Raw genomic sequence first — 25,058 nt, forward strand, 5'->3', positions numbered from 1 at the left:
TCTCTAACGTAAAGTTACTCAGTCGCAGACTCTGCTGCATGCCGAGCGCCAGCCCGAAGTGATTCCGAACGGTGTAAGTAAAGTGTTTCGGTGCTAGTTACTAAGCGAGTGCTTTTTAAGATGACATCGCCCTCTTCTACCCTAGACGGTTTACCAAAACAATTTGTTAGTGCCATGCGCACCCTTTTTGACATTATGGATGATAAGCACACAGGATTTGTTAGTTTTTCTGAAATAGAAAACAGATGGCAAGATGACAACACTAAAGGATTGCCTAAGGGCGTTATAGAAAGTCTGAGGAAAGTTACGCCACCTAATAGCATGTTATCATTTGAAAGATTTTGTGCCGGTCTGAAGATTTGTTTATTAAGAAACCAAGTAGAAAGACGTGAAACGAAACATCAAGAACCGATCAATGTGAAACCTAACCGCCCTCCTTCGGCGCCGCTTCTCGATCTGGACACCCCTCCGAAACCACCGAATTGGAGTAATACTGCCGCAATACGCCCGAATAATGTGATAACGCAACAACGAACCCTCTCTATGCCTCAATTATTACCAGAAAGAAAAGAGAGAAATACAGAAACGGTTGACAAACTTACATTCGAAAAACCAGTTCCAAACGTAAACAAACCCATGCTTTTTGGCCCTCCAAAGCCTCCTCGTTCCGCCATAGGCTTGGAACGAGCTGCTACAGCAGGAAATTTAGATAGAGCTGAAATTAGAACTGCGTTACAAAATTGGCAGATAGGTGTTATGATGAGCGATCAAGAAAACAAAAATGGTGAAAAACGACAGGGGCAAACATACAACGGTGGATTATTGAGAACTAGCAGGAGTTTGGGTGATGGAAAAGATGCAATCCAAGGGGAAGTTCAAGGTGTACAAGGAGGAATTTATCAGAAAAAAACAAACCCTAGAAGAAGAGAACCTCGGAGACATACATTACAGAACGGGATAGATTACAATATGTTAAAGCGAATGAAGCAAATAGAACAGGAAAAAGAAGTTTTAATGCAGGGATTGAGTGCTGTCGAGAATGCTAGGGAATGGTATATGAAACAAATCACTATTGTACAAGATAAAATGAAATATTTAGGAAGAATGGGTCACGTGGTAAGTACATTAAAATTTAATAACCAAATATATCATTTTCAATACTCTACACTATTTTATCTCATTAAAATTTAAATTACCATAATTATTTATGTATAAAACTTAATTAAGCATTCTGACTGAATGAGGATTGTTCATGGGAAACATATTTTCTATCTAGTATAAAATTACACCATCCTAATATTATTAATGTTTCTATTTATTTCAAAACACTAGTTTCAAATTACAGAAATCGATGAGACGTGTTTTGTGATTGTTTATTTGACACACTTAACAAATAAATTACAAGATATGTATACAGGGCAAAAATCCAGTGAATGGTCCTCAAGGTTAAAATAACACTAGATTATATTTATTTGGCAACAAGTGAACATAGTTTATACAGAGTATTTAAATGGAGTTGTTTATTACCAAAGATTTTGATATAGCCACGTAAAAATGTAAAATAGAAATTTTTAATCATAAAATATTTTTCAATTGAAGAGACGTCCGCTTTTGTAGTTTCCATATGATAAATTCTAAAACAAAATATACAAAAACTCTAATAATATAGCACAGTAATATTAACAATTCATTATAATAAAATGATCAGTTTCTTTACACTGTCGAATAATAACAAATGAATATTTATACTTGAGAACGTTTCCGTGTAGTATTATTTATAGAGATGGAAAAGAGAACAGTATTTCAATAAATGTTCTGTAATTAGTTTATAATCCTTTATAATATCCATTTTTTTCTTTTATTTTCCAAATTATGAATACATACTTCCAACTCTCTTTTTTTACTGGAGGAACATAATTTATTCGTCAGTTTCATCTGAGAAAGGTTAAAATAAACTCGTTCAAGTCCGAAGGTTCGTTTGCCTGAGTGGGCAAATTATTTAGTAGTGGGATGAGTGGATAAGTTTTATATTATTTTAAATTTGTAGATTTATCAGTTTTAAACTATTTACCCAACAGACTTTGGTAGCAGTAGTTGCTGCAATTATAGAACCGCTGATGGTAAATAAATGTGAAAATCTTTTTCCAAGCTAATTTTGATATTACTTATTACTCTTAGTTTCCAGATTTTGAATTTTAATGAAAAAATGGTGAGTAAATAACAGCCAAGAATTTTCAATTACTTCCTTGCAAATCAGTCAAATCACACATTACTGTTTCCACAAAATAAATGCATCTCTCCATTTCTGAGTTTTTCTAAATACCCTTTAAAATAATTTTGATTATATATTATTTACAACCTCCAAGAAGTTGACACCGCACTTTCGGGCTAGAAATATTTTGACGATTGTTCTAGGTTGTGCTAAGTTTGTTCTATATTTTTCTAAAACGGCATAGCGCTGCGTTCAAACTTTCAAAAAAATCCAAAAGAAGCCAATTTTGAGCTAGCACCGCGCTTTTGAGGTATTGCGATTTTGACAGTTGTTCTGGATTGTTGTTGTTGTTCTATGTTATTACAACAAATGAAGTTCGAAAAAATATTAGTTATACATTATTATACAAGCTATCGTGATTTAAGTGGTTGTTATAAATTGTTTCGAAGAATTGCGTTCAAGAGAAATTTACTCAAAGTAGGTGTCATTATTATAAACCTACACGAAGTCACTTTCGTTCTGATTAGTGGCTTCTTAGTTCACAATTATTTAAATTGCATTTTTTATCAATGAAATTCCAAAATTACGATTTGATAAATAAGGTTTTATATAAGATCCTTGATTATTTTCAGATGAAAGAATTGTTAAACGACATTATTTTAAGCAGAAAAATTTCAATCATTTACCACATCATTATAAAAACATCAGAATATACTTTTGTGTGCCTTTGATCATTAATTATATCGTAATATGAAGAAGATGTTCATTAGGTTCGACTTGATGCATAAAAGAACTGAAGCGTTTAGCTCTTCTTTACTTAATAGCGATCATGATCTTGAATCTTTTCAAGCAAGAAAAACTTCTCTCGCCTGAATAATTTGTCGTTAGTATAAACAGAGTTATATGAAGTACAAAGTTTGGATATATGTTTTCTAAATTCTGAATCGGTCAAAAAGCGTGAAAAAAAGTACTGTAGCGGTTCATTTTTCACGCTTTTGCGTTAAAAACAGTGCCGTAACGTGTCATTTTTTAACGCAATTATAAAAATGTTTTTTCAAAATAGTGGACTGTGTTTTTCCGATAAACTGTCACACTTTTATTACTTGAAATTCGTTCAAGAAAATCCGTTTTGTATCTAGATACAAAGGAGCACAGTATTATTATTAGTGGAGAGTAATAGTGAAGAAAGTTTAAACTGCACACTAGAAGATGTTGTGAATCGGCAACTGCTGCGACTAAGAATCTTCTCCCTGAAAAATCCAGGGAACAGTATTTAAAGGAATATTATTCTTTTATGAAGGGGCGTACTAGAAAAAGCATAAACAGCTTCACATAAAGCTTACTTTGAAACTAAATCCAAAATGTGAGAGTTTTCAACACTTTGGTCAACTTATTCAAAACTGAAAGGCACCCTAATGGTAAATAACGACGTAGACATCAGCCAATACTCGAAACTTATTGCATATTTGAAAAATAAATCAGTTGGCTATAGACCCAAAAAATCTAAAACATTTGCCCGTAATGAAATTAATGAATTTCTGTTGCAAGCTGCAGACGATCATTATCTCATGCATTAGGTATAACAGCAGGAGTTCTGCAGAGGGAGTAATAATATAAAATGAAGTGTAACGATATTAATAATACCGGAAATGTTTTAATTATCACAGTGTATGATACAAAAACTCATGTTAAATGTCGATTTACTGTTATTGGTGAAATATCTGACAATAGATTAAACTTAGTAAACATTTATAAAAAATATAAAAACGAACGACCCACAAATGTCAAAACAGATCATTTCTTTTTGCGGGATAGAAATGGAAAATGCAAAACCCAAATTGTAGGTATCAATATCCTTTCAAAAATTCCCTCGAAGATCTTCGGCGTCTCTATTAGTGAATTCCGGTGGGTGGAAATCCAACACAGTTGCGGAGGGTTACATGCACGACTCAATAAAAAACAAAATGGATTCCGCAGTGAAAATTTTAACTAGAACATCTAGTTCGACTTCAAGCAACAGTGTAAATCTTAATGATCCTACCAACAATCTAATAAGTACTAATACAACTATAGACGATGTTATTTCTTCGAACTCATTAAATGTTGCCTATTCAAGTACCAATAGTAACCTTCTTCTTCACTTCAAATTAATAATGCTCAAGTTGTACTTTTAATATTACTATTACAAAATAAAAATTGATAAAAGTTTAGTCGAATTTTTTTAAATCTACGGACGTAGAAAAAATTTTGTATGAAACTTGTACGGCTCGTGCAGTTAAACGACGGAATCAAGAGCAACAAAACCTGTCCTCCTGCGATACTCCTTTGATAGTAAAACATATTATTGTCGAATGTCCACTCTACCATCAGGAACAACTAGAAAGTGAACTTCCACGTGAAATGAAAAGTGCGCTGGACTATGTCAACAGTGATAAAATGATTAAGTTTCTAAAATTGACTAAGCTGTACAAATTAATATAGTGCGTAATTGTTTTGTAAAATTAGATTAAGACTTTACTCACATTGTCCCGCCGCCAATAACCTTTCATGGTTGACGCGGTTCTTTTTTTAATAAAAAAAAGTATTACTTCACCAACTTGTTGCATGAATAACTATTAATGATATAGATCTTTTTTGAATTTTTGAATAAAATTTGCCGCCCCTTGAAATTTGCCGCCATAGGCTATAGCAGGGCTTTTTAAACTTTTTTATATAGCGACCCCCTTCAAGCTTAGGAAATTTTAAACGACCCCCTCCTCCATATAAACGTTCAGTTGAAAATCGAGGAGCGCGTTGTATTTATTATTTTAAATGCTACTTCCATATTTTCATTTATAGGCCCTACATAACAGTTTTGCATTGCCACTTTTTTCAAAAAATAGTTATAATAAAACTACAATAGTATTTTGTATGATTTTTATTTGTATTTATATTTGTACGTAGTGTGTATACTAATTTTAAAATTTTATTTATAATGATTGAAAAGTATCAGATCTTTGCGACCCTTTTTCAGTAGTCTCGCGACCCCCCTGGGGGTCGCGACTCACAGTTTAGAAGCCCTGGGCTATAGCATACTCAGCCTGCTGGTAAATCCACCACTGAGCCTCATGTACATTTAACACTAAAGTTTTCATCTGAACAGTAAAATGTAATTTAATTTATATTGCACAAATTCTATCGCCTTTTATCACAAAACTAATACTTCTGTGTATCAGAATCACAAGATTTCACAAACTATAATAATGTACAATATGTTTAACAGTATTATGATTTTAAGGAAGTTAATAAAAGGGTTAATTTAATTGTTCTTGAATTGTAAATATTTTCTACCTGTAGAGATTACAAATTTAGACATGAATTGAAGTAAATTGGTATTTTTATGAATTCTAGGAACAAACAATGAAAAGATATTATTTTAAAAATTCTTCGTCACTAATTTATAATGTTATATTGGGGTTGACCTCCTAGGTAATGAAAATTGTGCTTTCATTCATTTTAAAGTGAACTATAGTTATTAAAAAATAAGATTTATACTCTAAAAGCCATAAACTGAGTTAGATTGTACACCTTATCAGGTAAAAGATATAGCAGAAAGTACAAAATATAATTTATTATCCACTAAATCAGCTGGTGTGTATGAAACTGCTTGTAGAGCACCTAAAAAATTATGTAAATGTCTAAAAAATATACAGGAACTTATTTAACTCCATATAACTTATGTCTAACATTAAAATATATAAAAACCAATATTATAGGCCAACGAAATTATAGGTATTCATTTTGTTTCGGGTAAATTTAATTAGTCTTACTTTTACTGACGCTCCCAGCGGAAGTGAAAGTAATTTTACTGATGATGCCAATAACAACGAGACGTTGTCAAAAAAACTTTTGGATTGGCAAATAGATTAAAAATGTCATGTTCTACTCAAGTTTGAAGGAAAAAAAAATTACGATTTAGTTTCTTCTTCGTTCTCTCAATAGTACAAAGAATTTGGATTTGTTGTAATTCTGATGAGTGCATTGTCTTTTATAATAATAGGCGTAGAACCACTAGTCCACATAACCGGCGAATCAAAAAATTTTGATATAAGAGAATAGAATAAAGTGGGCGGGGATTAAATAAGCCGGAAATAATTTCCATATAATTAATTAGTACAAATAACAAAGCGTTACATTACATCTTTGTTTCTTTTCTTTCTAGTACACTCTATAGAAAATTGATAATAAAAGACAAAAAACTTTAGCTTTGGCCTCTGAAGACAAAGTCAGTGTAATTGTGAGTTTAGGTGTAATATACGTAAACAGTTTGTTCAGTATTACACTGCTTAACATAAAATTAGTGTACCACATTAATGTTTTATTTTTGTATGATCCCGAAATAACAATAATGCATGATGTTCGAATTCATTCTTGAAATTTGTTATTGGCGACTTCGTGTTCATTTTTGTATTATATCAAAAAAGTGGAGATTCCAATAGATCACGGTTTTTCAAACTATGTTGGGCAAACTGAACTGATACCATGGACCTCCTTAGCCAAATAACTTATTGATAGTTATACATATTTTCCACATTTTCGGTTGATCAAGTGAATATTCAGTAAATTTCGAGAGAAATTAACGAAATAAAAATAAAATGGTGAAGATAAAAAACATTAAGTGTAGTGGATGAACTTGCCGACTATCCAACCATCTAGATACTGTATTAGTTGTAGCCATAACTCTCCATATTCATTGATTTTTGAACTGATTCTTGGTTTAAACCACACTGAAGCGTTATTTGACTAGGCTTATTACTGTAGTTTTCAGTAATATTCCACAAGACTGTGTTGCGATGTTGCGCTGCCACCAAAAGTTTTTCGTCTGTGCTAATGATGATCAACTCTTCTGGCATTATCCCAATAAACACTTCCATGGCGATGATATTGTAGGGATTTATCATTCATTGGGGCAACAGAGAATAGCTTTGTTGGTAATGTAGACTCGTCCTATTGAACAGTCAATTTGCTGTTTTGAAGGAAAGTGACAAAGTTTTCCAAGTCGCCAATTTTGCATATTCGTCCCTGAACGGTGTTATTGTTCAAAAGAATTCTCTTCATAATATCAAATGCGGGCTTGTGTAATATATTGTTGAGGACTTTTGCAATTGCAAGTGGAACTTGTTCTCTTATTGTGTGGGATTTTCATGACCATCAACTATCAGGCGTCAAAACGTGCCTGGAAGACTTATATGCTCGAACTTCATTATCTTGCACGCTTATTGAGTTACCAAGTTTTTCATCTTATACAATTTTTTGCAAAATTGTTGTAAAAGTACTTTCCATCACAAAATTAGTTAGAGACCTCGTAGATTCCCAAATTCAATTTTCGCTTGTGACCTCCTGTGGTGTAGAACATAATAATATTCAGCATCAAATGTCGTTTCGTAACCCTTGAAACAACTTAAGCCTAAGAATAGTTATTTGTATGTCAAGGACTGAAAGTGCTACTTTGTTGGGCGAGTCTGAAAATTACGAGACGAGCGAAGCGAGGCGAGCAACAGACGAGTAGTATCTCAGTCGCGGCGTACACAACATTTTTTAGACGACGCATAAGAATGTAACAAGAATGCTTTTATATTTTCTCTGGTTAAGGTTTTTTAATTCTTTTGCAGTGTACCTTTTGGTTTGTTTCTTCAGGAAATTGATGACGTTATGGATATTTGTTGATGCGAACATCTTGTTTTATTGCCAGAGTACTTTTAATAATCGAGAATGTAGACCATAAACTTTTCCAGATTATAGATTTTTCTGAAAAATAAGCGAGCACTATGTTTTCCGGTGGATGAAACCACTTCATAAAGAGCTCGTACTGTTTTTCGAGATTTATCCGGCAACGAATTAAGGACGGCCACATTGCTTTCTTCGGTGAGATCAGGTGGCGTAGATTCGAGTGACTCTTCAACGCTGATGTTTTTTCACCATTCATTGTTACTCATTAATTAAGACAAAACTTCGGATAAAACAAATAATTTCATAAAATTAAAAATTTAAGGTTATGCAAAATCATCGAAGTGAAATTGTCAACTGTCAACATTGAAGTGGCTAGAGTCACATTTAAGGAAGTTAAAGTGTTTTGCAGTACGGAACTGTCACTTTTACTACATGGAACACTCAAAACGCAACTTTCGGTATGGAAATGAATACAGGACGAACAACTTTCAGATGGCGTCGTCTAAGATATTAATAGCATTATTAGTTACATTTCCATGGATTCTACGCCTGGATATTATTCAAAAGAAGATTCTTTGTTTAACAGAAGAGAAGTTCTTTTAAATTTAAAAATCATCCAGGAAACACAAAAACTATTTAGATGGAAAAATGGACATCCATTATACAGTAGAGATAAAACGAAGATGAATGAAAAAGTTAATAATTTTTAAGATTCAACGTTTATTTGTGAAACCGTTTTTATAACCCACAAACTATTCAAAATAACAGTTTACATAACAGTTACTTACATTTAAATAATGAAAAAAAAAACTATAAAATCGGCGCAATTTAGAATACAGAATAACAGGAATTTCGAAATAATGAATAATAAAGTACCACAATTGTTTATTAATTTTTTTGTCACGAATAACTTGAAATGCTGGTGGTCACCGAGGTAATCATAATGTCGGCAACTCATTGAGAGCGAGTAATCGGTTACATAGAATTCATCATAACTGTTGAGATATGGCGTAAAGGATCAAAATATTACTATGAAATAAGAAGTTCCACCCAAACCATGATATACGATCGCGATAAGAAGTAAGAGAGACTTTTTAGAGGGTGAAAACACTTTCAATTAAGCAATCTAAGAACAGTTGATCACGTCAAAATGATGGCCGTGGGGTAAACAATCTACTTTCTCGTCAGTACCCGTGTTAGTTTTTCTTGATTTTTGATCGATAGTTCAGTTGTTTTGCATTGTTTATTTTTATTATCGTAGAAGACTTCATTGATACTTTTTAGGCATGTGATCATCAGATGATTTCGACAATTCGTTAGATAGCTCAATAAGTCATATGGTAAATTTCTATCAATTTTTCGTATGTCAGCAGTCAAAATTTTACATCAATTTGACTGATAGATTAGTTTTAATATACATAAAAAGAAACTTGTGTTCGTTATTAGGAGGTATGAAGAAAAAATAATTTCGAGTGTTAATTATTATTTACGTGAAGAAACAATAGAAGAAGCCGAGAAAAAGTTAAGATAATCATTTAATCTCTTCATGCACAAAGCGAGTGCTTTTTTTAAAGCTACAAAGTAGCTTTAAAAAGCTCTGTCAAGTAAGAAAAGAATTATTATATCATGTTTAGCTAAGGTTATTATTAAAAATTCATTCTTATATCACTAGTAAAATCTGATTTGTCCAAATTCACAAAATGGCTGTAGATCCGAAAATTGGAACGCTCACAATCACCTGCAATTACGTACATACACATATGTAAAATAAGTGTATCTGAAAGGATTTTTGGCGTCTCGTACGGCGAAGGGGTAAAGAAAATTTAAACATTTTGTTGGATTGTTGAGGTTATGTCTTTAAATAATTTAAAACTCAGGTTATACTTATTGGGTGTATATCAGTTCTGACTACATAGTACTTAGATTTTTAACTTTATAGTTCGTTAAGGTTTTAAATGAAATACAAAATAATAATAACCTAATCTAACCTAACCTAACTTTCCCAACACTAAGACGAACAAACGATGACTAAAAATTCCACGACTTACTGTTACCAATGGTGTCAAAATTTCGGGGTAAAAGTGTTTTAAAAGAAGGCCAGCTAGTCAAATTTGTAAAATAAAAATATCAAACTGAATTATACTATGTATTCTTCAAGAAAATCATTGATTAAGACATTTTCCTACTCCTAAATGATTAATAGCATTATGAAAACTAAACAAAATGATTCAAAAATTTTCTCCCCTTCCTTGCGAGACGCCAGAAATCCTTTTAGATCCACTCATATTTTTTCTATTTAATTCTTAAAATTTAAAAATTTTGTGTCTATATCTTAAAAATACAAAACTTTTGAACAAAACAGTGAAGTTAATAATTTATTAACCACTGACTTAATGATGAATTACCTTAAATTTCTCTACTATAAACCATTTTAAACATAGGTAGAAAAAGGAAGTAGGTCACTTTCAAGTATTGTGCTGCGAGCGAAATAACATCAGTTAATAATTGCTGCTAAGTAATTGATACAATCTGCATCTGTGAAAGGACATTGGTTGAGGGAAGCCAGAAAACATATAGGGTGTTATAACGAATTCAGCAAAGAGTGCTGTTTATGTACCACATTACTAACTTATTATAATTTGGCAAAATTGACATTGTTGGTGTGTTTTTAAAGGACTACAACCTATCGATAAGTTTTGTATTTTATACCCTGTGAAGATACCTAATAAAATACCTTCTCCTTACTTGAATTAACTTCTTACGGACAACCTGTATATGTGAATGTCACACGATCATTAATTTTCTCAAGAATGTTTAAGGTTGTTGTAGTAGGAGTCACATTTTACACAATGTTCCATCTAAATGATAATTTTAAAAGATAAAAAATACCGTTGCGCTTGGTGTAAATAACATATTGCTTGTTGACAAGGTAATTTTCATTTAAAAATTCAAGATGTGTACAAGAATATACAATGTTTTATGGTCTACTTATGTATAGTTCGTTCCAAAATATTTTGTCTTAACTGCCATTAAACCGAAAAAAATCTCTGGAAGTTGTGTACTATAAATTATGAAATTAAGAGTAACATGAGAAGTTGAAATTTGGAAAGTCATACAAATGTCACAATTATCTAGATCCAATTTGTCTAAATCTACTTTAGACAAATCTACTTAACCTCAATTTCGAATATTATGTGTATACCATGTCTCATTAAGATGGATAATAGATCAATTTGAACTTTTTTTATATCTAATAAATAATTATGTCGCCGCATTTATAAAAGGTGTGACTCCCTTATTGCATATTTTAACTTATTCTATATTATCCTTATTGACGTTACAGTATTTAAAACACTTGCTACAGGATTCTCCATAGTTACGCTTATAGCTTATTCATAAACATGCCAGGATAATAAATATCAGTAACTATCAAAAATGCAATACACGATGAATTATACCAAGTAATATTTGAGTTAAATATTCCTGTGTCAGAAGATAGCTTGACAGAGTTTAAAAACTTTTCTATTGTCAAAAGATTAAAAATTTTCTTAAATTAAGTTAGTTTTTGAAAAATCTGAATTGTATAATTTGATAACCCAAGTCCATACTAATATCAGCATGAGCCCCTTATTGTATCAAGACCCAGCAAATTTACGGAGAACTGGACCAGAATCTTCTCCTACTTCTTGGAGATCTGTCGACCTGTTAATTCTGAAGCTGACTCTGCATTGCCAACTATCTTTCCACCTTTTAGGTGGTCTCCCGGGAAGCCTAGAGCCGGGCGGGTTGTTTTCTAGGACTATTCTCGGAAGTCTGTTCTCATCCATCCGTCTTACATGGTTGTAACATTGCCTCTTACTTTGTCTTCCCCATCTTAAAATGTCTTGTATCTCGCATTGCTCTTTGACATCTGTATTTCTTACTCTGTCTCTTCTTGTTTTCCCCACTATTGTTCTCAGTGTTTTCATCTCGGCCACCCTCAGCATTTGTTTCGTCTTGTTGGTGTCCTCGCGGACTTCCGTGCCGTACGTCATGATGGGTTTGATACAAGTCTTGTAGATTCTAATTTTGCGCATGTACGGGTTGGACCAGACTATATCTCGTAGGCATCCTGATAGTGCGGATGCTTTGTTAATCTGGCTTCTTAGGTCTTTAACTGGGTCGTGGGTACTTGAAATGTCTATGTCTAGATATCTGAATTGCATAACTTGTTCTATGGGATTGTCCTCCACCACCAGCTTACATCTGAGCGGATCCTTCGCAATTGTCATACATTTGGTTTTGCTGATAGAAATGTTCATAATGAGTTGGCGGCTTACCAAGAAGAATTGGAAGAGTTGTCTCTGTAGATCGTTTTCTGATTCGGTGATGACCAGAATCAAATACAAAAAATGATGAACGACGCCGTCACGAGAAGAAACGACGAGCTGAAGAATTTACTGACTAAACCAGTGAAGATTCCGCCATGTATTCAAGAAAATAGCTGCACTAAAACCAGCAGTGAAGATACCAAGAAGAAAAAAAGAAGGACCTTGTCACTTTTCCAGTAATGACAATATTTATGGTTCACAAACCCATTGAAGTGGGAAGGGGCGTCATCAGAGGAAAGAATATTGTCAAAATTGGAAAATGAATGAGACTTTTTCTGAAGTCGTATTCTTTCAATTGTGTTAATTTCAGCTTGTATGCAGGCAGTTAAAAATTCGTTGACAAACGATCTCTTACATATAGACAATCGTGGATTTTCTTGTGATAATCTTGATTCTGTTTTCGATGCTAGATATTTCTAAGACGACTGTTGAATGTGGTTAAAACTCGAAGCTACTACTACTACTGCAGTTTTCGTAGAACGCGCATTTATACGGTTGCTCCTATCAAAAAAAGTAACCTAAGTAAAAGTTATTGTAAATAGGGTGTGGAATCAATTTACGATGTCAAGCAATAGGGTTACAATTAAAAAAAAAGTGTCTTCTGGGCCACCCTGAACATCAAAATTGAAATTTGAATACAGAAATCGATTCCTTGTTAAAAAATAATGGTGGTTTATGTTAAATCTTTTTCGTACGGCCACCAGTCTGGACATAACACTATAATGTTCAATAATTTTTTGTTTCCCCATTTATATCTAAATGGAAAAAGGTACAAAATGCACGTTCCAATGCGCCACCCCGTAGTATCCAGAAAGACATACTATTGAATAAATAATAAAATATATTTATAGAACTCCTGGAACTAGTTATAATAAAAACAAAATTAAAGCCGTTTATATCTAAACACGACGACATTGACTTGATTTTTGCCTAAATATTTAATTAGAACACTATTTCTTTCATTATAATAACCTTCTTGTGAATTCCGGCACGCGCAAAGTATAATAGTAATTTCCTTGAGAAATAATTTCTATTTTGTAGTATGAAAAGTGGGTTAGTGGATCTACATTTTACTCGTTATTGTGTTATTATCATTTTCAATATTAAATCTTTTAGTTTTGGTCAGATGATAATAAAAGAGATTAATATAAATGATTATCTACAAAACCTACAAAAAATCTACGAAACTCTGCTAAATAGTGGAATAAATTCATTTTTCCAAGTTACTTTTTACAAACTTTTTTAAACAGGTCGAATTTTCACTTCAAATGCTGATTTTCATAACGCTTCTATGTATATAACAAAATCATTGAAGTCGATTTTTCAGCTCTTCAAAACGTCGAATTCATTTGAAATTTTGCATATTTATTTAGTATCGAAGGTAATACTTCTTATTTATAAATTATTCTTGGATTTTCATTAAACCAATTCGATACTTTGTGCTTGAAATTGAAGACAGCTTTGTACAAATAGATAAGCTGACAGTTTATCATCAAAAATTGAGAAAAATTGAAATTATTAATTTGTAAAACAGCCAAATGGATATAAAAGTATTTATATATATCACAGTTTACAACGTTTTCCGATTTCTAACCGCCATCTATCTCTAACATACCATAGGTATTCTCTTAGTTCTCTTTCTTCCATTTCCTTATAAATGCTCTCTGTGTCTCTAGATTCTTCGTGGTGTATTTAATCTCTTTTCCCTTTGTGGTGTCCACTTTAGGATCTTTTTAAGTATTCTGTTGTTTGAAATTCTTTATTACGTGACCACCATAACAGATTATTTGTTTGGGTTTGATGTCATCGATTAATGTGTATATGACTCATTATCTTTCTTATTCTACAATTTCTTATTCTGTCCCTCCTGTATTTGTGAATAAATATTTGTTCATAAGGAGTGTCGCGAAACGGGCGACGGCGAAAAATTTGGGCAACGCTGTAGTTTAGTAACAAGGAAATTGATTATTATTTTTCCAATATGCATATTTTGATGATGGAATGAAGATTGATTTAGTTAGTCGGCGTAGGTCAGTCAACGCTCATAAGTCTGGCAACGCTGACAAAGAATGATTAAAACGAAACATATTCGTGCTTCAGACAGTTGTGTCTGTCTCAAGATAACACGTGCTCGTCGAGTAGTTTACGCTTCAATTTTTTTTGTTACGTCATATTTATTTCCAAACTCGCAGCTACTGAATCGTTCAACAGTGTGGAAGATGTACCAGAAATTCTTAAAAACTGGATCTGTTGCCGACTCATCGCGTTCTGGACGACCGGTTCTGGACGACTTATGCCGACCTCTGTATATAATTTTGTTTTTTTGGTACAAGAGGGAAGCACTTATATATACAGGGTGTTTCAAAATAAGTTGTTCCCGTCTCTACGATAGATAGAAAAATGAAAAATATTTGGGGTTTACTGATACATCCAATGAATTTGTGTCTGTCTGACTCTCATAGAGGGCGCTAGTTACACGGTACGTACCAAGTAGCATTTAACTTAACTATTCCAATATTAGATTTATTAAGCAGAATTTCAAGTGAGCTTAAACATCATTTAATTTTACACCAAAAAGGTACTCTATCCCAGATACGGGATCACCTTTTTCTGAAAACTCTGTATAAGTATATAACAAAAAAATTAATGAAATATTCGAACCCATAGATAAAAATATAGTACAATAAAATCCAAGCATCGTTATTTTATTTTTTGCATTCATATTTGTCTCCTTTTACTTGATCCATTCTTCATCTTGAAAGTTCCCTTCCCTCATTCTTTTTCCATTTTTCTGATTTTTAACCGATTGCTCATGTTTTGTAAGTCTCATTTTATACATTAATAATTAAAAATAAAACTTCTTCACTTCACTTTTAAGTATAATTTTATATTTTTGCTTTCAAATTCGTGTCATGTATAGTATATCTATTCTAGTCATTCATAAAGTATTCCAATAGGTGTGTACGTACTAGGTTGAAGCATAATGACATAGTTCTTGTAATTACCATACGTGTCGTTCGTTATAACATGTTCTTAATTTCCGCTTTACACAAATGTCTCACTGTTCTATACGGAATGTTTAAGATGATATTAACCTACATTTACATGTTTATTTTGTACTTTTTAATAGTTTACTTGGAATGTTTAACTGAACTCGCTATTTATAAAATAATACAGGTATATATGTATTCATTTTTTTTTTGTTTTCTTCTTTTAGATCTAATTTTGTAAATAATTTTTTTTATAAGCTTTAGCCTGACTTTGGCACTTATCAAACTTCTTTTACGCACAATTCAATTATTTGTAAAACATTTTATAATAAAATGAATAATACAAGTACGTCGTGTTTAAAAATGTATTCGATATAATGGATAAAATCAACCAAATTTATTTCCTATCAATTAACAAATCGAACTAAAACGTAAAAAATAGAATACGATTTAAAAAACCAAAAAGCTTCAATTGAACAATAAAGATTATTCATGGGATAAGAAAAAAATTACTGATGAGAAAATTAATATAAAAGCGTGGGATGCTTTGAATGACATTTTCAAATTGCGTTTTGTAATCATTAGTCTGAGTCTGGGGATTGTCCTAATGCTTACTGAACATTATTCACTGAGTAGGTCGCTTTCCATTATTCCTATCTTGTCTCATATTCATATGAGCACAAAATTGCTCTCTACGGTAAGATGGACGCTCAACATTGTGAATGTAGGTCTTGGTTTTATTAGTTTAATTCCGTGTTTGTATTAATGGTTGCCTAGCTGCAGCTGGGATGATGAAGACCAGCTTTCATACCATCTTGTAGGTGGTCGGGACGTATTCGGTTTTTCTTTCTTTGCCAACCTGTCATCTGACATTCTGTCTACGTGATCTCTCCATTCCTTCCGCCGATTTCCCACCCATCTCAATACATCTTGTATGTCACATATCTTCCTTATTTCATCATTTCTCTTGTAGTCAAATAATGTGCGTCCCGTTATTGATCTCAGCGTTCGTATTTCAGTAGTTCTTAAAAGCTATTAGTTATGGTGTTTTCTGCTCTAGTCTCTATCGCGTATGTCATTACTGGTGTCACACAGGTATATCTGACTTTGCTCATGATAGTCATAAATTTATTCGCCCAAGAGCGGATCCAGGGTCTTGACAAAGGGGGTGTCATTAGTATAGGCCGACTCCCGGCTCTTTTTTCAATTAGTTTGATTTGATTCATATTAATTAGTTCATGTCAGATTCTTCTACTTCTTAGTTTTGAATTTCCTGAGCATTTTATTTTTATTAGATATTCGAAATATTTGGGCGTATTGGCTTCCTTTATCCACGGTGTAAAATAATTCGCCCTATTCGCTCCGAGGGAAGGCATGGTAGGGGAAATTAAATCGACTGAAGCGTTCGCAGTGGTCACTTTGAGCATTACGGGAGGCTATTATAACCGAAATTATAAACAAATACACGTTAAAATTTTTTGTCTGTTTTAATTATTATGAATTAAATAAAAATGGGCTTTAGAGTTGTTGTGTAGTGAATTGTAAAAAAACTAGCAGAAAATAAATCAACGGAATCGGTGGATAGCTGCAGTTAAAAGGTTTAAGTAAGTAGTACCATAACCTCATTGTTATCAAAAATAATAATTCGGAGTATTGTAAATCTTTGTAAAATTGTTAAGTTTAGTATACGTAAATAATTTTTTTGGAATTCTGTGATAAAAAAGTAAACATAAAATTTATAAATGAATAAATTTTAATATTAGAAAAATGTAATGATTATAAGAAAAATGAATTACAGTGAAAAAATTTTATTTTACAAACAGTTTAATTAATACTGTGATAAAATTAATAAAAAATATAATTTTTAGCATTGATGGGTTTCCAAACCATATGATTATATTTGTAGCGATTATTTTATTGGAGGCAAAAAATCAGACGAGGAGTTGAGTCCTAGCTACATTCCAACAATATTTCCTTCAATTTACAAGTCTCCAAAAATAAATGAATCTTCGGTTGACTTTATTTCCACTGTTTTTATAATAATATCCATGTCTTTGGTTCAACTAAAAATAATAAAAAAATTAATTAATTGAGCAAATATTTACTTATTCTATTGAAAAAACAATTTAATCATTCCTTTTTTTATTTAAATATTTTCCTAATTATTATTACGAGACTTTGAGATAAATTTGAAGCAACTTAATATTATATACGTTTACTGCATTCTGTTATATATTTTATCATTATACTTACTTGTGTTTTTGGCTTGTTCAAGATAATTATAAAATTGTAGTAAGTATTAAATTGTCACATTTTTTTTGACGACTAATTTATAACTATTTATTATACTTTTTTCCAAAATTTTTCCGTTTACTATTGAAAAACTTAATAAAACATACTCTAACAGCCTCCCGTAGTTTATATTTACTGTGGCGCTGCAGTCACACTCGGAGCGAATAAGAAACAAATAACCAAGTTAATTAATCAGATTTCTATTACTTGTTATGTTCGCTCCTAGATATTCGAATAATATCACTTGTTCTACACTCTGATTGTATATTGCGAGTTTACATCTTCTTAGTTTTCTAAATACTGTAAAAGATTTGGATTTCATCAGGGGTATTTGTATGTTAAAAGCTTCCGCTATTTGTTCAAACCTATACAGTAGCCTTTGTTAGTTATATTCGTCTTCTGAGATGATCTCTGCGTCATCAGCATAACATATTATTTTTATTTCTTTGTTTCCCATCCGGTATCCTCTTCCAGTTTGCTTTACCTTCGAAAAACAGAGTTTAAAAACATAGAAATAACCCCACTTTTTTATGATAATGACATTAATTTCCTCACGAGTAATTTTATTCTTATGCCAACAATTATCTTTTACTCTTTGATGTGATTATTACTAAAAGCGTGTTTTTAGTTTTTTAAACTATAAATTAATTACAAATTAATTTATAACCAATGGATAATTGATTGAAGTTTAGAAATATATTCACAGGATGCTAGTATTTTTAATTGACACTTATCAGAGTCAATTTATTACAATATTTACTTTTCAAAGAACACATCCATTTAAAATTGATAAGCATTAACATAAATATTAAACATAACAGCTATGTGAGTGACTCTTCTTCTACCAAATGATTTTACCATAAAGGAATTTAAAAATGCCAACTTCTAACTACTTATTTAAAGATTGCTCATAATTAATTATAATGGTATATAACGATTAAATATAAATACAGATGGTATCTGATACAGGAATCTATATCAAATGAAGAAATGCCTTGTCTTGCGATATGTTAATCATATTTAACATAAAAAGTTTCCATGAATTTATAAGAGGAAGTGTTGTTGTAATGAGATATGGGGTGTTAACATTTATTATTGACAATCAACAACCCAAGTAAACAACAAACAAGAAATTCTAATCCGACTGATCTTGAAATTCAATTTTCCTTTGTGTACAGCTTTTGGCAAGTTGAGTAGTACCTTGAAATCAGACTTACCAATAAGCCTAAAGAGAAAAGTATATGAGCAGTGTGTTATACCTGTGATGTCCTATGGGGCAGAGACGCTTACCCTCACGAGACAAACTGCAGGAAAGATGAGAGTGGCGCAACGGGCAATGGAAAGGGCAATGTTGGGAATTACGAGAAGGGATAGAATTACAAATGAGAATATAAGAAGAAGAACAAACGTTAAGGACATTATTGAAATTATAGCCCAAAAGAAATGGAAATGGGCAGGCCATGTAGCCCGAATGACGGATAATAGATGGACGAAAAGAATATTGGAGTGGAGGCCAAGAATGGATAAGAGAAGTAGAGGCAGGCCGCCAACAAGATGGAGTGACGATGTAAAGAAAATTGTAGGAAATTGGATACATACAGTTCAAGATAGAGATAGATGGTTTAAACTAGAGGAGGCCTAATATAAAAGCTGAACTAGATTCTAGTCTGGGTTAGACTGCTTCTTCGTTATCAACATTAAAATATTGGGTAGGAGGGTTTAAACGAGGCCGTACGATCTGCGAAGACCAGCATCGCAGTGGTCGATCAAATTCGGTGACGACTCCAGAAATGTTGGAGAAAATCCACAAAGCCGTACTCGATGATCGTCGACTGAAAGTGCGAGAGATAGCAGATATAGTAGGCATTTCTAAAAAAGCGGCACACCACATATTAACTGAAAATTTGGACATGATATGAAACAAAAGAACATTCAAAACAATGGACTGAAAAGAGAGAACCGGCTTCAAAGAAGGCAACAATCGTTCCAACTGCTGGTATCGTCATGGCGTCGGATAATTTTCATTGACTATCTTGAAATAGGAAAAACTATCAATGAATGACGAATATTATGCAAACTTATTGCAATGTTTGATAGAAGAAATCAAGCAAAAACGGCCGCATTTAGTTAAGAAGAAATTGTCGTTTCATCAAGACAATGAACCAGCTCACACATCCGTTATTGCAATGGCCAAAATTAATTAATTAAAGTTTAAAATGCTACCTCATACACCTTATTCACTAAATTCAGCCCCTTCGGATTATTTTCTGTTCCCAGAGTAGAAAAAATGGCTCGGTGGTCAAATATTTTCCAATAATGAAAGGGTGATGTCGGCAGTTAATGGCTATTTTGAGGTGCTGGTCGATTCTCATTATAAAAATGATATCGAACATCGCAGCGTAAAGTGTATGCAGCTAAAAGGAGAATACGTTGAAAAATAGATGTATTTTTTTCCAAAATTTTTGTGTTTTCTTTGTTGGGCCAGGAACTTCTAGGTCCATCCTCGTATATTTACAATATAAAATATATTCATCAATGGGAGACTGAACAAAAATATAAATATATAAAAAACAACAACCGTTTAAACGTTTTTCTGAAGTTAGAAGCCCGCATTCAATAACCAACATATATTGGAAAGGAGCCAGAATATTATTAAGCATTTTATACATTTTACTTTTCTATCTATTTAATTTTATCATTCTCTTTAACTAAGGTACCTAAAACGATTGATAATCGAAAAATTTGGAATCGAAATCAAACTAAACCCAAAATATATTTTCAGGAGCATTGGTCTGAAGCACAACAAGAAAGGTTAGAATTACAACGAGCGAGAGTGTTGGAAGTTAATAGACATCTAGCGGCGCTGACGGAAAGTTGGGAAAGAGGAGGACTTCCACTTCATATGAATTTAGCTGTCAATCATTACCCGCCAATCAATCCACCACCTCAAGATATATCAGAAAGGTTAAAACAACAAAATAGATTACTCACAGAGGTAAGTGTTATACAATAGTAGATATAATACACATTATTGATTTCAGTAAATTAAACTTCATATCAACCAATAGATCGTAAAATGAACGTTAGTGCTTCCATCATGCTCAAATGGGTTCCAACTTGTCCTTGCTCTCAACATAAATGATGGTATAAACCAGTTGAAAGAAAATAAAATTAATTCGCGGTTTTGTCTCAAAAGTACATTGTTATTTTTTTACATTGAAGAGAAGAAATTATCTTCAATTGTTTTTAATTTAGTTAATAAAATGTGACATTAATCTTCAACAAATTATATACTGAAATTGCGCAGAAAACATCTATAAACACTCCCAAGAACGGTCCGGATTAACAGGTTGGAACAAACCTACCGTAAACAGATGTAATTAAAGCTTTTCTCTCTCTCAGATTCCTCCTAAAGATCGCAATTGATGATTTTTTTATTTCAACTCCTGTATACCTATAACACAAAAATTATTCATTGCCCTCCACAAGAAGTAACAAAAAATGTAGTACCTATATTCGATTCTCTTTATACTCTATCCCACGCGTCATTTACTTTATTTACAACCTAACGTCTTTTGAATCGTTCTCGAAAAACCGAAACGAATCGACAAGGAAGTGAGGCGAGTGAAGACGAAAGAAGACGAGAGCATCATGCACACTCACGTTCCCTCCGTGTAGCCTCGTGGAGTCTTGCTCGGGCTTGAAATGCAGATCAAAATAACGCATATAAATTAAATGCAGTTATTTGATCCATGAACGCTCGTATTTTATCTTCTCTATGTTGGATTCTACGATTATTAATTAATATAAATTATGAGAAAAGTTTAATAATCAATAACCTTGTATAATTTTGTCATTTACAAAAAAAAATTTTTTTGCAGGAAGTAAGCAAGAAAAGCGAAAGAATATCAGTTCTTGAACGAGAAAAGGCCAATCTAATTCAAGTTCTGCAACACAGATCTGTTCCTCAAAAAAGAAGCAATGTACAGGAAGAAGCAGTGTTTTAATAAAAATTCCATTCTCAATGAAATGTGTATAATAAATAATTTAATTAGACAAATGAGCGTTATACGAATTTGGAACATTGTAATGTGTTGTGAAAAATTTGTGAGTTACCTTGTTATTTTTCAAAAAAAAAAGATATTTTAATAAAAAGACATATTTGGTGCCATACATAAATTTCTAATAGATTATAACAAATAAATGCTGCCACTTTGTGTTTTTTATTTAGTTTAATTTTGATTAAAATCTTACTTGTAGAGACTATCACAATTTGTAGGATTTCTGGTATCCTGAAATTATAACCAGGGAAATGAATAACAGATTATTGATTCTACCATTCTTTAACGTTATTTTTTTATACATTGCAATGTAGCGTCATGGAAAATAGAGTTGGACGATAGTCCGTTCTAAAATTATTACTGTTCAACCAGTAACTTGATGAAACACTAAAATAGCGGAATTGATTTTACATTGAACTTAAAATTAATAAAATCAACTGTAATCCTACATAATTTTTATTTCAAATACAAAGATGTATTTGGAGGGTGTCTACCGCCCGTGTACAAAGATCTAATGTTACGCCCTCTTCAGAATGTTTCATGTTTAACTACTACCACTTAAAGCTGACATAAACTACTCATTTTCTCGGTTAAGTACCAAAAGTGAAATATTAATAAAAATGCAAATGAAATTTGGAAACCAAAAGTTTATTTCTTAGCCAGCCAGGATATAAAAATACCAAGATACTAAAAAAATATAAGTGAGTGAGCCAATCAGCACCATGCGCATGTGTGACTGAATTCCGCATCCAGCGCGTGGTCCGAACGTCAACGTCATGAAAGTGTTAAACATCCATATATGTAATACTTCTATATGAATAGTTTCTATAAGTGGAAGGTGTTCCGACTAAGGAAGACAGAATGATTTCTCTATCCTCCGAGATTTTAGCTCGCTTCTGCGCATTCTCAAGCATGCGCAGTATAGATAAAGTTACTCGAACGAGAGAAAATGAATGTTGTCGGCACCGTAATGTAGGAACGTTTTTCCCATACCAATTGTCCATATAGAATTATTACATATATGTATAATATATAAAAGTACCAATTGCCGCCAGAGCTAAACTAGAAATAAATCCTCAATCTCACTATAAAATCATATAGTAAGTATCATATGAATAACCTATGAAATTGATCAAAGTTTTTAGGTGAAATTGATATTTTTATGAGTGAATAAATACAATTTTTTCAAAATGAATATTTTTTCCTTCCAATAGTTTTCCAACTTCATGTTCTCTCTAATTTTATTGTTTTCCACGTAATAACTGAATCTTCTTTCAACGCAGCAGGCATGTCGAACGTAATATATCCGCTATGTTCACATAATAACGGATATAGAATTTCAAAAATAAACAATCACAATAAAAACATTTATTTCCAATATGTTTAATTTGTTTTAAAATTAATGATTACGAATTGAATCACAGTAATTTTTTCTTACAAATGTGATTGATTTTCCTTCAAAAATTATATCAACAACTTTTAACCTAAACATTCTTTACGTACATTTCGCTCCGCATTTAATCTGCTACATGTGGACATAGTGGGCCCATATATGTAATACTTTTATATGGACAGTTCCTAAAAGAAGTGGAAGGTGTTCGGACTAAGTGACACAAATAGTGTATCATTCTCTGACTCCTCCGAGCGCTTCAGTTAGTTCTGTGCATGAAGCATGCGCAGTATAGATAAAATGTCTCGAACGAAAGAGAAAATTAATATTGTCCGCATCATAACGTAGTGACGTTTTATCCCATACCAACTGTCCATATAGGAGTATTACATATATGAGTGGGGCAGACAATCCTGTAACAAGTGATGCGTCAAAGTGCTGATTGGCTCGTTCCCTTCCACAATAGTCGTGACGCACGTCCATTTCACAAGTCTGAATGAACCCTAACCCTGCTTTCTGCTGTGTCGCTGTTAACCCTTCAAAATAATCACCAAGAAAATAAATCAGCTGACAAGTTCAAATTTACAAAAAAAAATTAACATTAACAAACAGCTAAATTGATTGAAACTTGGTTGTTAATCATAAAGTAACTACATTTGTCCCCAGAGTTGTAGCTTGTGAAAAATTAAAGTTGTGAAAAACCAGTAAAATAGCAGGTGAAAGATGTTGCATGAATCAATCAGTTGCACTTCACTTACACTTGCTATTGAGATATAATGCTTCTTTCATTGACCTGCTCCATGTTATATATATTTAGCAATAGCTAAAAACTAACAATGAAATTTGAACATTTTTTTCCTAAATTGATATGTACTACAATGGTTTTGCACTCCAAATAGTAATTAATATGTTTTCACAGATTCATGGAATTGTGGAAACCTCCAAGTATAAAAACTACAAATATCTAAAATATTTACTGATTCAATGCACATCAAAATTTGTACAATAATTAACAACTATTAAGGTGAATACTGAACTATTACTAAATATGATGGTTACTAACAAACTAAATGTGTCTTCATGTATCTACAATCTTTATTACTTCTCTTTTAAAGATAACATTTTGTCCCAATTAATACCATCACATGTCAATTTACTTTTTATCCAAGGTGACAACCAAACTAAATACCATTTATCACCTAAAACAAGCTTAATATTTTCTAATTTACCTTTGTCATATTTACTAACAGTGTTACGTTCATAAGTTACAACACTTCTCAACATTAAATCGATATGAAAATATAATAATGCGCCACTGAAACCAGCCCCAAAAAAAACTATTAAAATCAGAAAAATGAATAATTGATTTTGGGTCCATTCCATAAATAAAGTGGCCAGTGGAAAAACTATCTTAAATATGGACGTCCAAGAAAAATCAAATGTTACAAAATTTTTTATAAATTTCATATTGTAATAAGATGCATATAAAGTTGCTATCAGCATATAAAATACAAATATCAAAAAGTAGCGATGGTTTTCAAAACCTATACAGCAACTAGTAAACATGCAATGGTGATCTCGCTTAAGAATACAGACTTTACATACTTCACAATGCCATGATCTTGGAGGAGCTACAGATTCACATACAGAACAGAACCTCCAATCTGGTTTCAAGTCGGTTGGTAAAACTCGTCCTTTTATGCTAGTATCACACATTATTATTGCAATCAAATTTGAACATATATTAAACAAAATAATAGTCCCAATAACAAAATGAAAATTGTACCAAACACTCCACTGTTTATAATATTTAGGTAAAACCACAAACATTTCAAAGTAGTAAACCACTGGCATTATAACAAATAAAAAACCAGTAACAAAAGCATCTCTTACACATTTTGGAAAAATATTTGTTCGAATGTTCATTTTTCCCATATACTTTAGAAAATGATTCAGTTAACAAATTAAATGTAAACCCAATGATATAGGTTATGTTTACATTTCCATTTATTTTTCTACCTGAAAGCGGTAGTA

The 25,058-nt window shown here is 32.2% G+C and overlaps 2 protein-coding genes across 2 annotated transcripts; one reads left to right on the plus strand and one right to left on the minus strand.

The window, feature by feature from the left end:
• The first annotated feature begins 20 nt into the window (after window positions 1–20).
• Window positions 21–21,799, plus strand: LOC130891619 (suppressor APC domain-containing protein 2). The gene is made up of 3 exons (XM_057796460.1): window positions 21–1,116; window positions 20,356–20,568; window positions 21,455–21,799. Exons 1-3 carry the CDS (start codon window positions 121–123, stop codon window positions 21,578–21,580), a joined length of 1,335 nt encoding a protein of 444 aa, XP_057652443.1. The 5' UTR covers window positions 21–120; the 3' UTR covers window positions 21,581–21,799.
• Window positions 21,800–23,851: 2,052 nt separating this feature from the next.
• Window positions 23,852–25,000, minus strand: LOC130891620 (probable palmitoyltransferase ZDHHC24). The gene has a single exon (XM_057796461.1). It carries the CDS (start codon window positions 24,957–24,959, stop codon window positions 24,123–24,125), a length of 837 nt encoding a protein of 278 aa, XP_057652444.1. The 5' UTR covers window positions 24,960–25,000; the 3' UTR covers window positions 23,852–24,122.
• Between the last annotated feature and the right edge of the window lie 58 nt (window positions 25,001–25,058).

The sequence above is a fragment of the Diorhabda carinulata genome, chromosome 3, assembly GCF_026250575.1.
Source record: "Diorhabda carinulata isolate Delta chromosome 3, icDioCari1.1, whole genome shotgun sequence".
Lineage (NCBI taxonomy): Eukaryota > Metazoa > Arthropoda > Insecta > Coleoptera > Chrysomelidae > Diorhabda > Diorhabda carinulata.